This window comes from Nanorana parkeri, unplaced genomic scaffold (assembly GCF_000935625.1).
Source record: "Nanorana parkeri isolate BGI_ZX_2015 unplaced genomic scaffold, ASM93562v1 scaffold270, whole genome shotgun sequence".
In the NCBI taxonomy this organism is placed as follows: Eukaryota; Metazoa; Chordata; class Amphibia; order Anura; family Dicroglossidae; genus Nanorana; species Nanorana parkeri.
In genome coordinates this window covers 334,047-349,668 of record NW_017306538.1, presented here as the reverse complement: position 1 = coordinate 349,668, position 15,622 = coordinate 334,047, and the positions used below count along the sequence as shown (strand labels likewise).

Genomic DNA, 15,622 nt, shown 5'->3' with positions numbered 1-15,622 from the left:
AGGATTTTAGTGTTCCTGTTGTGAACTATTGAGGATGAATTGCTCCAGAGCAGCTGCAGCTACAGAGATCAGTGAGGGATTGGTTTGTTTTAGCCCTCGTTCACACCTGACCGTTTTGTAGCGCGTTCTACGCTCGACGAACGCTCTACAAAACGGTCAAAAATATACATTGCATTGTAGTCAATGGTCTCGTTCCCACCTTGGCGTATTTCCGCCCGTCCCTAACGCCCTACAAAACGGCCCACGCCTGAAAAGGTCCCGGGACTACTTTGGGCCGTTTTGTAGGGCGTTTTCCATTGGGATACAGCCAAGTAGCCTTCGGAATCGCGCGACAGTTTTACCGCGCGACCGACGCGCATATTCAATACGCCAAGGTGTGAACCCAGCCTTAATGCTCATTGACTGCTTGCTTATTGCTTGTGAACATGCGTCAATGTCTACAGCTTGGCCAGGGGGTCCCTTTAAGACTAGTGGGGCGCTCAGCAGTGTACAGCAGGTGCTGCACAGAAACTCTACAGGACTCTGGAATACATTTGTTCCGTTGTGTGATCTTCCTCGCGGTGGTTTTGGTTGTGTAATATTAGGCCCATCTGCGGGGTAAACCATGCCCTTTCTGTACCTTCTATTCGGAGAGAGGTTTCCATTCTAGATTTAACCCTTGAATTGTCATATCAGGCCAAACTGCTCGAGTCTCTATGCATTAGATACATGGAGTTATATTTCATGGCAGTCATGCCTGTAACTGTCAGTCTTGCAATGCCTCATGGGAATTGTGGTTCCACAACAGCTGGGGGGCCGAAGTTGCCCACCTGTGTTTTAATCTATATATCCAACTGATGGCCAATGCAGCCCAGGTCCAGATAGCGTTGTAATAGGAATACACAGGGCTTGAAAAATGTTAGGGTGTCTCACCAGTCAGTCAAAAATGTCACCAGTCAGCATGACCGGACTAGAGCCTTGTAATTTATGGTAACATTTTTTGGGGACGCATAGAGTTTTTTTTCTTTTTGGGGGTATTTAATCACCACTGGGGAGGGAGGGGGGTTATTTTTTACTGTATAATGAAAAAGGTCTCGTAAATTTCAAAGAAGAAAAAAGTTTTCTCTACGTTATGTTAAAAAACATTTATTCTTACCCATATTTTTGGTAAAACATAAAAGACAGGTTCACGTCGGGTAAATAGACACCAAACATGTCAAGCCTTAAAATTGCGCGCGCGCGCAAAATCGCAAAAAACGACCACACCGAAAATTTGCCATAGGGGAAGCTTTAAAAGCTTTTACCGCTCATCAGTTTAGTGTTATCAGTGATTGATGGCCCTAAAATTGTTGCTCACTCCGACATTCGCGGCGATATGTAACATGTGCGGCACAATCGTTGTTTTGGCACATATAGGCACACCCGACGCATGTTTGTGTGTGTGTGGGGCGGGGGACTTAAAAAAAATTGTTTTTGTAATTTTTTTTATGGCTTTTTTTTTTACACTCTATTGCTATCACATAGGGGGCTAAGAAGCTCTCTATGTGATAGCCAATTTACATGACAGGTCCTCTTTATGGAGACATCAGGGGTCTCAAAGACCCTTAATGTCACCTAGGGACCCCCAGAGAAGCTGATGAAGCACAGATCTACTCCACCAGCTTCTGTAGCTGGATAGTGACAGCATAACCGGCCCTTTGAGGGTAACCATACTGCTGATGCGGCCCCCGATGAATTTGAGTTTGCCACCCCTGGTCTAGATGGATACGGTTATTAGGAGTGGGATAGAATTTTTGGAAATACAATATTGGAAAACATATATTTATTTTTAGGTTTGACCTTAAGCCCCCAATGATTTCCTTTTTAACATTAAACAAGAACTCTGGCCATAATTAATCTTTAACCCTTGCAGTGTAAGGGTTAAGTGCTTATTTTCATCTCAGGTGCACAACAGTTATACTCGTCTGAACCTCTGACCTGGCTGGCTGCTAGACCGGCCCCTGCAGCTCCTCTCCCCCTCCACCCCAGCAGTCCTGTGAGTTGAGTCATCACATCCAATATAGTGCATAGGACGTGAGGATGCAGAGGGAGATTTCATCGCCGGTGCAGTGTAGCAGCCAGCCGAGTCTGAGGATCAGGGGAGCTTATCTTGGTTATTTTCATCCTTAGACCAAAACAAGCAATTAACCCTTGCAGGGCTCATGTAGTCTAGGGGACTCAAAGCAGAGCCACTCACATCAGTCCCACTGGGCTGCTAGACCCGTCCTTGCAGCCTCTTCTCCTCTGAACTCCAGCAGTCTAGGACATCATCACATCTTATGCAGGTCCATTGACTTCCATTAGACGCGAGGACGCTAAGGGACACTCCACAGCCTGAGTGGAGGGAGAGAGAGGTGAGCGCTGACCCCCATGGGGCAAGCATCAGGTGAGTAAATCTGCTTTTTTGAGCCCCCTAGACAAAATGAGCACCAAACCCTTGTAGGGCTGCAACTAACCATTATGACAGGTTCTCTTTAAGGTGACATTAGGTGTCTATTGGACCCCTAGTGTCACCTTTCCACTTCAAAGAAGCTGTTTAAGCAAACATTGGGGTGAATTTATCAAAACTGAAGCAGCCGCACATGGCAATCAGTTTCTCTCTTGAGTTTGTTGATACATTGTATCTCTTTGGTGAAATGTATCATAAACATCGGGCTATCGAGCTGTCAAAACGAACAGCAGAGGCCACCAAACCTTCAAGGCCATGATCATAAAAATGCATTTATTAGTGTAAATTAATTTGCTCTTAAAGGGACATTACCCCCTCCTCCTGAGTTTTTTAACTCCTTCATGACAGCTAGTTTTCAGTTTCTGTTCATAAATGACTGACACACTTTTTACATTTTTGCTGTGATTCTTCCAAAGCAGTAATATACTTTCTTACTAAATGTACCCACTCATATTATATATAGTTTTTGATATAAACTGACAAGAAAAACTTTTTTTTTCTTGTCGGTTTATATCAAGCAGTCACTATGACTGCTTGATAAATTCACTTTTTAAAAAAAAAAATTTGGCTATTAGGCTGATCCAAACTTAGGAACAGCTAATAATAACCTTAGAGACTGATCCTGACTTTAGTCAGATTCAGATCTCCCTAAAAGCTCTTTGATCGTGCCTAGATGATCAGAACTGATACATTTCACTCAAAAGATATACATTGTATCTATTGAGTGAAATGTATCTAAACATCGGGCTCTCAAGCTGTCAAAACAAATAGCAGAGAGGTGAGGTGAGTCACTGCTGCCTCTCTGCTATTTTCAGCTGTCAGATACGGGATCGCAAATTGCGGTCCTGTATTTGCATGTAACGGCTTCATTCTTTCATTACTGAAAGGAAGAAGCTTCTACAAAAAGCTTAACTATTTCATTAATGGATGCCTCAATACTGAGACATTAATGACTGGTAACTGCTGAGAATCAGCAAATACCGGCATTACAAAGCCTGATATAACTCGTCACGTACAGTGTACGTGGCCAGTCATATAGGCACAAAGTGCCGGGACGTACACATTACGTCTCCCGTCACGAAGGGGTTAAGATTTGAAAATGAAAGTGAGAAGCTGATTGGTTGCCATGCGCAGCTGCTCCAGACTTGATACATTTCTACAATTCCCTTCATTGCGTTTTGAATGGCTTCAGCAGGGGAATGACTGCTTGCAGCGAAAGATTCTGCAGCCGATAGCTGAATGTAATCACAGCAGGCAGTGGGCGGGTGCAATAGCCAGCCTACTATTGGCTATTTTAAATTGCAATCGCCAATAGCAGGCTGGCTATTGCACCCGCCCACTGCCTGATGTTGATCAGCAAAGGAGGACCTGAAGGAGAAAGTTCAGGTCCCTCCTCTGCTGTGTCTCCTACAATGGGAGCAGCGGGGATCGGAGGGGACACAGTCGAGGTTTGGGTGAGCTCTCCTCACTGCTAGGCACTGGCTGCAGGGGTCTCTATCCCCTGATACAGAGCCAACGGGACACAGAGCCAATGAAACACTAGCTCCCAGAGGTGAGAACTAGGGGGATCCAACCAACTAATCGATGATGAGAATTGTTGACAACTATTCTCACTATCGATTAGTTGGATGCAGCCCTAAACCTGACATTGCGAGGCTAGCCCCACTGCAAGGGTATGTTTTTTTTTTTGTTTTGTTCTTTAACTTGACAATCACTATGACTAATTTGTCTACCTAAATAATGTTTACATCCAGGATTTATACAGCTTTTATTTGGTATACAGTTTGATATTTATTGTAGGCGGAGAAATGGACAAAAACTGGAAAAAGTTGTGTGAAATTACAGAAGATGAATTCTCATCCAACGCATTATATATGTTCTATTGATTTCACTGGAGGGCCCACTCACAGCACTGATCTGCATTACCATAATGTACGTCCTGTGGGTTGCAGTGCCATTCATAGTGAATGACATCCCAGTGTAACATAGCAAATAGTGACCCCATTCCCTGGGCTGCACTAGAGAAAATGACGTCATAGGGAGCGATTTTTGTTTTTTCTTATGTGTTTCAATAGCCTGCTGCTGTAACTACATAGAAATCCTTCTGCGGAAACACACAAATCCCATCCATAGGTCCGTGTTCTGTGCTTTTCTTGTGGGGGGAGCTGACTCAGCACATCTGATAGGAGGCCGTGGTGTGCTTCATGGCTGTTGGGTCAGCTGACTATTGTACACAAAGCGAGTTACACCTGAACAATGCTTTCATTGGTGTTTGTGCTTGGCGTGTTCCCTAACATTAGCCTTTTAAAGACTTTTATAAACTGTCATGGACAATATTTATGTTTCCGGATAACTGTATTAAAATAGTAGGTGCGCTGTACTTGGAGGTGTCTATAGACATACATATAGTCCTAAATGCTGTGAGCTCATGGTATAGATCACAGCTGGACAGATTATCAGTGTGTGATCAATAGGAACTGATAAGTCTATACACTGAGTGGCCAGATTATTATGACCACCTGACGTTTGTTGGCAAATTAGCTATAATTTTGCGCTGAAGTTGCTAGAGGGCCAGACCATTATAAATAGGGAAGCAGGTTGTTTACCACGACGGTAGAAGTGATTTTTTCCTGAAGATACGGGGAAACAACGCGATTTAACAGCCTCTGAAAGTGGGATGATTGTTGGCGCTCGGAGCCATGGAGCGACTATCTACTGTCATGGACAATATTTATGTTTCCGGATAACTGTATTAAAATAGTAGGTGCGCTGTACTTGGAGGTGTCTATAGACATACATATAGTCCTAAATGCTGTGAGCTCATGGTATAGATCACAGCTGGACAGATTATCAGTGTGTGATCAATAGGAACTGATAAGTCTATACACTGAGTGGCCAGATTATTATGACCACCTGACGTTTGTTGGCAAATTAGCTATAATTTTGCGCTGAAGTTGCTAGAGGGCCAGACCATTATAAATAGGGAAGCAGGTTGTTTACCACGACGGTAGAAGTGATTTTTTCCTGAAGATACGGGGAAACAACGCGATTTAACAGCCTCTGAAAGTGGGATGATTGTTGGCGCTCGGAGCCATGGAGCGACTATCAGCAAAACAGCAGAATTCGTTAAATGTTCAAGAGCAGCTTTGTTAAAGTGTTTAAAGACTGGACTGTCAGCCGAAAATCTGGGTCTGAACGTGCGAATTGTGGCCGTCAGCGACTAGCCAATGTTAGGGCAGAACGGAGAGTGGCAAGACTGGTACAAGACAACAGAAGGGTAACAGTGCCGTGTCAGATTCCTCGCATCACCTTTCAACATCTCGTGGAGTCACGAGGCGGCCCAACAAAGTCATCTCATGGCCCAACGAAGTACTGATGGGGTGGTCATAATAATCTGGCCACTCAGTGTATAGCTGCGGTGGCCAGTCTGAACCTATCACCTGAGCATAGAGATCTCACCGAGAGACTGTCATCTATCCCAAACCGCAGGTAATCGTACCATGTATGAATACATGCTGACACGTATGGCCGCTGTCACACTGTCATTGAAAGAGAACTATGGCCTAACCTTTTTTGGCCGTAGTTCTCTTCAGGGACACCCATGGACATTTACTCGCCTCCTGTGACCCAAAAATCCACATGTAACAGGCTGTAAAAGAACAACAACAAAAAACTTACCTTTGCAGTGGGGCAACCCCCACAATGCAGGAGCTAGGTGCTCATTTTGTCTAGGGGGCTCAAAAAACCAGATATACTTGCCTGATTCTCGTCCCATGGGGGTCAGTGCTCTGCCTCTCTAGAGCCAGAACCAGCTGTGCCCGCCCCCTCCCATGTCTGTCCCTTCATTCAGCGCTGTGGGGAGGAGTGACTGGAGTCACTGCTCTCTGCAGGGAGAAGATAGGGAGCTGAGCGATCGGCAGTATGTGATTACTTCTTTATCAATAGAGCCGACATGTGACAGCTTCAGGTCACATATTTGTTCTAATTATGGGGATGAGTTTATTTCACTTCTTATGTATTTATACAGCACCAACAATTCATGCAGCACGTCAGTCAAGGAGCTTACAATCTAAGGTCCCTATCTCACATGCATTCATATGAGGGTGGATTCAGAGAGGAGCCACTTAACCTTCCAGCATGTCTTGAGTGTGAAAGGAAACCGGAGTACCCTGAGAAACACAAGCACAGGGAGAACATGCAAACTCCTTGCAGATAGTGACATGACTGGGATTTGAACCGGGGACCCCCCAGTGCTGCAGGGCAGAAGCACTAACCATTGTCCCACCCCTATTAACTTGAATAGGCACAGCGACCACATCTGAACGGGCACACATGGGATTCCTGCTGCAAGAATATGTAGGTTCCTGGCACAGGTATCCCCAATCGCACATACATCCCCACATACATCACCGTGTGAATGAACCCTATGAAATTACCACTTTTCTTTCCTTCACCAAGCTGGTACCACCAAATCCTGTTTGTTTTCTCTTCAGTGTCCCACCACGCCTGAATCCCCAGCTATTGGCTCAGCTTCCAAAGTCTAGAGCAGGGCAGGCAAACGTTGACCCTCCAGCTGTTGTGGAACTACAAATCCCATGAGGCATTGCAAGATTCTCACAGCCATGACTCCCAGAGATGGAATTTGTAGTTTCACTACAGCTGGAGGGCTAGAGTTTGCCCACCCCTGGTCTAGAGCCTGGCATCAGCTCCCACTAAACCTTCCAATTGACTCATCACTGTATTGTGTGGCTCCATAACAAATGAGCTTGAATACAAACCCTCACTTACCTATGTAGGTACAGGAACTGTGGGGCAATTCATCCTCAAGTTTATAGAAGCACTGTGGTATTTATCTCTCCACACCTCTGCTCACCCCCCTCCCCAGCAGGGCTTACTTTGCATTGTGACAGAGCACATATTGGCACTACGTAAAGGTAAATCTTTTCTTGCCTGGCGATTTAATCCACGGTCATGATATGTCCATTCCTGTTTGAGTGGAGCTTGTTTTACTGTAATAGCGTGTACTGCCTTCACCCGCTGTGAGTCTGGAAAAGGCAGGAAAACAACACAATGCAAGCGCATTTCATAACTGATGTGTTTTCCTTTAACAGCTGCAGATCTGGGACACTGCTGGACAGGAACGTTTCCGCACAATAACCCAGAGCTACTACAGGAGCGCCAATGGAGCCATCATCGCCTATGACATCAGCAAGAAGAAGTCCTTTGAGTCTGTTCCTCGCTGGATAGAGGACGTTAAGAAATACGCCGGCTCCAACATTGTACAGCTGCTGATCGGTGAGCAAAATTGTCTCACACTTCCCCTTCTCCTTGTATGCAGATAGCATTGTAGACTTACAGAAAATGACTCTGATATATTCAATTCCCATTCTTCTGAACTCACACCAGCCACACATGGCTAGACTTCTTTCTTTCATGCCCTTGAGCTGAAATGGGAGAGATGACTGGATTTCCCCGTCCCTACTAAACAGCTTGGATAGAAGAATCTCCCCTGCCAGCTACTGTATTCAGACAATCGGTACCCACTGCAGTACGAATACCTGATCAGTCACAGCATCTGATTGGCTGCAGTCAGACTCCAGTTGACCATTTTCCACCGGCTCCTTTTTTTCAATAGAAGTCTGTTGAGCCAGGTGGTGCTGACACTTCCAGTGGCTGATCTCACCTCCGCTTACTGAATCTGAAAACTACAATGATTTTGTCACTTCCGGTTTCACGTTGTCATTTCTCAGGCTGCTGTAGCCGGAGAAGCTGATGAACGAGGTCGTGTTTTTAGTAATCATAATTCAGAATTCTTCTCTAACTGGGTTATTCGTCTTTTTGAGGGCCAGTCCACACCAATTACGGTGCGTTCCAGAGCATTTGTTTGCGTTCGCACTGGACTGGAACGCAGGCGTTGTTTTGCCACGCATCCGATCGCCATTGACTTCAATGCACTGCCACGCCCCCTCCTGCCCCAGAACGAAGGGGGGAGTTTAGTGTGCGATTGCAGTGCGTTCCAGCAGCTACTGCTCTGATTGGTGTGAACTGGCCCTAAAGCTTTCCAGTATAATTTTTAAATAGCTTCCTTTGTCTTTCTACAGTCCTAAGTATGGTTTGAACTTTGACCTATTCATGCTATGAGTGGCCCTGTCGCCGCCACAGACTTGGCAAAAGTTGATTTCCAAATGGAAGGAGCCAGTTTCCTTATGCTGTTTAGCATGGATGGGGGAATCAAGCAATTCCATTCAGTCCGCGGGGCTGAACAAGAGAAATCTATGTCTAGCGTTAGGTGCCTTGTCAAGGAGGTGTGTAAATTCCTATCCCCTGACACCCGGGACATGCAATTCTGGGCACTAGGCAGGTGTTTTTTTTCCCCCTACATTTAGCCCTGCTGGCAAGCAGGGCTAAATGTAGAGCAGGGAAGCCGCCGCTCATTTTGTAAAAGTGACAACCTTTGTACTGTACAGCCGCCCAGATCACTTGTAGCACACTGCTTGTCCTTCCACCCTGCGGAGATTTTCTGGGTACCACGTTTTTTCTGGATGGAAAGCGGGGAGCAGACCGGAGAACGGTCTGTGTGATCAGTGAGACGGGTCCTGTACTCGCAGTGCTTCTTGTCTCAGCTGTTGGGCTGCACAGAGATTGTGCACACTTGATATTCTGTATTGGAGGGCAGGCTCCATAAAGAGAACCCGTCACCTCCAAACACTATCACAAAGGGGCTTGTTAGCCCCTGTGTGATAGTAATAATGTTAAGTGAAAAAAAGTGATTTAAAAAATAATAAATATTAAAAACAACCCCATTGCACCTGCCATCTGCATGCGAATGGGCATTGTGTGTGTGCGTTCTGCCCCCATTCCACTGTGTGCTATATTGTGGTCACCGGGCAGCAGTGCTCTCCGAGACCCACAGTGTGCATTAAAGAGTAAGTTCACTCTCCCTAGTAATTTGGGAAAATGGAATCTGGCCCCCTCAAAGTCCCCCCCCCCCAAACCTACCTTCCGGCGAAAGGTCCTACCCCTCCGCCGGTACGGGTGTACTATCTGTACCCTGTACTGCCATGCCATTGGGAGCACTCATTGGTCAGCACAGCCACCTGACCACGCTGACCAATAAGAAGCGCTTGTTAGCATAACACGTCAGTCGGCTCACTATAACCAAATCTGTAGGTTAGCCTTGTGGTATTTACAGGGAAACCTGAATATATTTTTCTACCTGATGACGCAAATGCTCAGATGCGTCAGATACATAGGTGGAGTGTGTTTGACTGCCAGGGTTCTGCTTTGCTCTTCATCCTTTTTGCTTGTAAGTTGTCCTCTAGTCATCTGCACTCACTCTGATGTACCAACATTAGGGATACCCTGTCAGGGTTTGTGCAGCTCTGGAATATTTGTTCTCTATTGTTTTTAGTCTTTTCTTGTTTCCATTGAGTGTCCTTCCTGAACAGCTGTTCCCCCGGACAGGAGCGTGACTGAGGTGTATCCACCTGGGTCACCCAGCTATCACTAGTGAGCTATCCATATGCTCTCGGTCTTAGTGTGTTGAGAAACTAAAAGGAATAAACCTTACATAAACCCTTGTGGTTTCTTTATAGAACGAGAGGACATCAATAATGAAGGTGATCTGTTTTTGATAATGCACCATAAGCCGGTGGTCTTAAGTGAACCTGTGCCGTGGCAATGTTGGCCAAAACAATAGGTGCACTTTAATGGGAGGCCCAACAGCAGCTTATACTTACCCTCTCTTCACTAATTTGCGGTCCTCTTCAGGTGCTAGGAGTGAAGAGTATTAGCCATGCGAGGGCTATTGGTTGCATCTTGGAGCTTACACAGAGCTGCGCTTCCCCCCTTCCCCAAGCATAAACCTTTATTGCCTTGCCTTATGTAATAGTTCTGGGTGCCTTGACAGCCAGTCACCAAGAACCAGCACTGTCACATGGGAAGGAAAGGGAATCACATGCTCAGAAGTACCGAGTATATTTTTTTGTTCTCGTGGCAGGATAGCGAAGTTATGTATAAGCTGCTGGTGGGGCTGTCATTAAAGTCTTTGTAAACCAGAAAAATGAACTTCTCTGATTTTTGCTTCCTTTTGGTTTGTTAAATATACCATTGAAAATTTTTTAAAGCGCAAAAAATACCTGTTGATCCTGCCAGAAATCTGGTGAGCTCCCATGCTCCGGTGCACATGCTCTTGTCTGTTTTTGCTCGGGGAGTAAGTGATAGTATGTTAACAGAGGGCTGTACATAAACTAATGTTATATGGGTAGTCCATCTGACTTGTTCCCAGGCGCCTCTTTTGGGGCTCTATATTCTTTCTGTACATTTCTGTTCTCCCCTGGCTGTGTCCTGCACCCAGTCTGTTCTGATCTTTCACCAAGAGCAGAAATCGCAGTGGAAAGCAAGGCGGTGTTTGTTGCCCACTGGTCTGGCTTAGTAATGCTTTAGAATTGTAACAACTTTTGCAAACATGAACATCACTGACCATAGAGACCTGTGGGTTCTACTCCCTATGAAAACGCCAAACCGGCCAAAACCTGTCTCTGAAGTTTTTAAAAAAGAAAGTCATGTTCCAGGCTAGCGTTACCACGACCAAAGGCCTACTTACTACATAAGTCTAGGGCTGCAACTAATGATTATTTTCATACTCGATTAGTTGGCCGAATATTTTTTTGATTAATCGGATAGAAAAAATAAAATAAACACCATCCGTAATTAAAAATAAAATACACAACTTCAGTGTTATAAACATAAAGTTTACTTTAGAATAAAACTGCATGCACAATTTTTTGCAATCACACCACACTGGAAAGCACGGCATTTCAGTACGGTGCGTTCCAGTGCGGGCGTTCACACTGTGGATGGGAGGCGTGTTTGGGGTACCATTGAAAGGAATGACACTGCAACGCACCGCCCGCAGCAGAATTTGTCAGGCTGAAACCGAAAATGACTTTTTTACCCTTTTTTATAATTTTTTCTTTAACCTCCCTGGCGGTCTGATTATCTCAGTATTTTTTCTCTTCACTTTTTTTTTTTTTAATTTTTTACTTTTAAATTTCCCACTGGTTCCGCTCCACTGCGACGTGGGCGCTCGTAAGGGAAGGAACCCGGAAGATGGATGCCGGCATCAGCCGTAGGACACAGCAGGGCTCGTAGGGACAAGGTAAGTGACGCTACAGTGTAATCCCGAGTGTGGCTCGGGGTTACCGATTTTTGATACTGAAAATGAACCCCGAGCCACACTCGGGATTACCGCTAGGAAGTTAAATAATTGTATTGTAAGCACATGGCACTTGACTAGCTTCAGCCAGGGAGCCAGGGAATGACAGCGGCCAGTGGCAAGATTCCACAGACGGCACCTGAATGTAAATACAGCAGGTAGTGGGCTGGTGCAATAGCTAGCCTACTATTGGCCATTTCAAATTGCAATAACCAATAGCAGGCTGGCTATTGGACCTGCCCTCTGCTTGCTGTGCCCTCCCCCCAGTGTGGAGGAGAGAGCTAGGGGATCCAACCAACTAATCGATAATGAGAATAGTTGACAACTATCGTCATTATCTATTATTATCATTTAATTGATTAGTTGGTTGCAGCGATACATAAGTCTTCAGAGACTGAATAATAGAGACTGTGCCATGGCTCTAGACATGAAGAGTGCAGACCACACCTCACAGAGGTCTGAAAAGTGCCACAATGCAAAACCCAGTGCCTGAAGGTCACATTTCAGGCAAACCCTGCAATCTTTAGTCCAGGCACGGCCCCCTAAGCTGTTGATGGTTGCTTAGTATACACCATTATAGATAAATGCTAGGTAGAGACAGGTTTAGCCGCATTTCTTAAAATGTTACAGATGACACACAAAAAAAAATATGTATGGATTATCTTAAATGAAGAAAAAACAAAATATAAGGCAAAATTATAGTTAGTTTTTTCTGAGCAGAGCTAAGGAAAAGGCGTCCAACCTCCTAGGACACTGAGGCATGATGCTTGGAGGTGGTGCTAAACGGTGGCTGGGTTAACATGTTTTGTTTGCCAGAGTCCAAATCTCCTGATGGCAGCAGTATAACCCAAACCCTCAATGGATGGTAAGGAAAAATAATGTACACTACGGGAGGGTAGACTGCGAACACTAAAAGGTATCATGTGCAAGAACCAGGACCTCACCGAAACAAAAAAGAACTCTCTGGGACTCGAGGGGATTTAGGAAGGAAAAAAAAAACGAAACTCAAGTGGTTAGTGAAAACCAACTGTAAGACTTTGCACCGCTTTTCTTTTAATGCACCTGCAATGTATTCAGCCGACTACAACTGAAAGTTCAATCAAAGGATCATCTGTGGTCATTTAAACACAAAAAAAGGTTTCTGTCTAGGTTTCTCTTCATATCTTTAAAGCTATTCTAATTGTAAACATGTTCCACTTCACTAAAGGACGTATGACGTGGATCAGTGGAATTCACCGTATTTATTATAATATTGAATCTTGCATTAAAGTCAAACATCATTGCCCGGGGGGTTTTAATTCTTGTCATTGGTGGTAATCGTAGTGAGGTCAAAAAAAAAGGAAGACATTACACTCACAATACAAATCAAGACACAATGGTAAGGAGGGCCTTGCCCATGAGGGCTTACAATCTAGGGAGGGGCAAGTGATACATGAGGCGGTAGCTGTGTGGGGATGAATTGTTTGAGAAAATGATAGGTCAGTGGTTAGGTTGAGGTGGGATAGGCTTCCTAGAAGAGATGAGTCTTTAGGGATTGCCCAAAGGCAGACAGATAGGAGATAGTGGAACAGGTTGGCGTAATGGGTTCCAAAGGATGGGAGAGACTCTAGAGAAGTCCTGAAGGCGAGCATGGGAGGAGGTGATGACGGAGCTGGAAAGAAGGAGGTCTTGGGAGGAACAGAGAGGACAGTTAGGGTGATAATTTGAGACGAGATTGGAGATATAGCCGGGGCAGAGTTGTGGATGGCTTTGTAAGTGGTTGTTAATATTTTGGATTTGATCCTCTGGGTGATCAGAAGCCATTGGTGGGATTGGCAGAAAGGGGTGGTGGCCACTGAGCGGTTGGTAAGTGGATGAGCCTAGCAGCAGCATTCAGGATAGACTGAGGGTCTATCAGATCTAGATTGGGGGAGGGGATAATCAGTTTTTGAAAGATTGCATTTTAGGAAGTGTTGTGTCACACCAGACTGATCTATCAGTAAATTATATGGTTTAGTGATTCCCACAGCTCAGTGAATTGTCCCCATGGAGCCAAATGTAAAGTATCAACAGTATGAGTTACTACCTCTCAACAACTCGTCATCTTCTCCCTTTCCTAGTATAACCTGCCATAGCAAGAGTAAAGTGAGGAACTGATATGTTGAGAGGAAGTATAGACTGTTCTTCTGTCCGACACTTTTATATATGATGCTTATTGTGCTTTCTCTTACATTCAGAAATGTTTTTCAAAGGACTATAGAATAGCAGCCAAGGGTAGGCAACCTGGACACTCCAGCTGTTGTGGAACTACAAGTCCCATGAGGCACTGCAAGATATAACTCCCAGAGGCAGATGCACAGTGGGATTTGTAGTTTTAGCTAGGGATGCACAGATACTTTTCAGATACCAGTGCTGATACTTGACATTTTTATGAGAACTATCCGGGTTGCAGCTGGGACCGGGCTCTGGCGCTCCACCACTGTTAGAAAAACTGTCACATGACAATAAACAAAAATGTATCAGTACTCGTATCTGTGAGTACTTGGACAAGTATCAGTACTTGTACTTGCAATAATGGTATCGGTGCATCACTTATATATATTTATAGAAACAAAATCGTACATTAAAACTGAGATGTACACATCTCAGGAGTTCCGCGTGCTCCTTACAAATGACAGCTGCCTCCTAACTTCTGAGTTTTTCTCTAGTCTAGTCTTGGTGCTGGAACAGTATCTGTACTTGTACCGAGTACGGTACTTGGTATCGGCGCATCCCTAGTTTTAGCAGAGCTGGAGTGCCGAGGTTGCCTACACCTGGATTAGCATGTTAATAGTTGTGTGATGATGGTGGACCTGTATCTGCAATATCTTTTGATTGGGTAACCTTTGTCCCTCCAGGAAACAAGTCTGATATACATGATTTACGAGAAGTCCCACTACAAGATGCTGAGAACCTGGCGAAACATTATGACATCATTAGCGTCATCGAGACCTCCGCAAAGATTTCCAGTAACGTGGAAGAAGCTTTTGTGAAGATGGCCATGGAGCTGATGATGAGGCATGGCGGACCGGTCTTCAGCGAAAAGTCCACGGATAGTATAAAACTTGACAGCAAGGACATGGCCGAAGAGTCCTGGGGGTGCGGCTGTTGATGACCGTCGTCTTTTCTAGTACATTGCGCTTAGTTCTAGAGATGTGTCATCACTATATGGGCTTGTCCACTTTCCTATAAACTATAACCCCCAATATGCAGCTTGTATGTTGAGAGTCTTAGTTGGTTTTAAGGCAGCCGGGCTTACGGTTGAAGTAGAACTCCGGACAAACTTTTTTTTTTAGTTTTGTAGAGAGGGGAAAATCTGTCTGTGTCCTCACTGAAGGTTTCCATTCACTTCTTGTTGTCTCCGAATCTTGTAGAGGACACAAAACAGGAAAAGGACCTGAATTAGAGGCTAGAATCCTTGTGAGGCATTTGATCTATGTCCCCTGTTGAGCATTTCTTACTTCCTTTTGTGTAACTGGGACAGGAAGTGAGGATGAATATCTCCCAGGGGACTAAAATGAAATAATCTGAGGTTCTAACCAACACTGCTTCTCTACCCAAAACTAAAAGAAAGGTTTTTCTTGAGAGCTCTACTTATCGTCTCTGTTGGACAAACTGCTCATAAAAGCTAATCAGGTTTAAGTCTTTCTTTCTCCAGTACAGCTCTTCAGACATGAAATGGAGAATCTGATTTGTTGCGGAGGAAGCACTTTTTACTTTACTCTCAGGCCTTGTTCACATGGGCTTCAGCTTGTATAAGAGCAATGTATACACTAAGTGTTTGGCATGCTTCAAGCAACCATGTTGGAGCTTTTCAGTCCCAGTTTTGGGAGGTAAATAGATCTTAATGGGAGTGCTGTCACTTTAAAAAAGATTCAGCAGGTTGTCCTGAAAGTGATATTGAAGTCAAAAGGTGTTTA

General features: G+C 44.8%; 1 protein-coding gene across 4 annotated transcripts in view; it reads left to right on the top strand.

Moving 5' to 3' along the window:
• Nucleotides 1–15,009, top strand: part of RAB43 (RAB43, member RAS oncogene family) — an 18,233-nt gene extending 3,224 nt beyond the window's left edge. For 2 of the 4 annotated variants that reach the window (XM_018557188.1, XM_018557184.1), the window contains 3 exons: nucleotides 3,842–3,853; nucleotides 7,579–7,762; nucleotides 14,561–15,009. In XM_018557188.1, coding sequence (XP_018412690.1) covers nucleotides 3,842–3,853; nucleotides 7,579–7,762; nucleotides 14,561–14,814 — 450 coding nt within the window. In that variant the 3' untranslated portion in view covers nucleotides 14,815–15,009. Of the gene's footprint in view, nucleotides 1–3,841; nucleotides 3,854–3,889; nucleotides 3,916–5,743; nucleotides 5,751–7,578; nucleotides 7,763–14,560 lie in introns of all 4 variants that reach the window. The other 2 variants (XM_018557185.1, XM_018557187.1) reach the window with 2 other exon arrangements.
• Nucleotides 15,010–15,622: the final 613 nt, after the last annotated feature.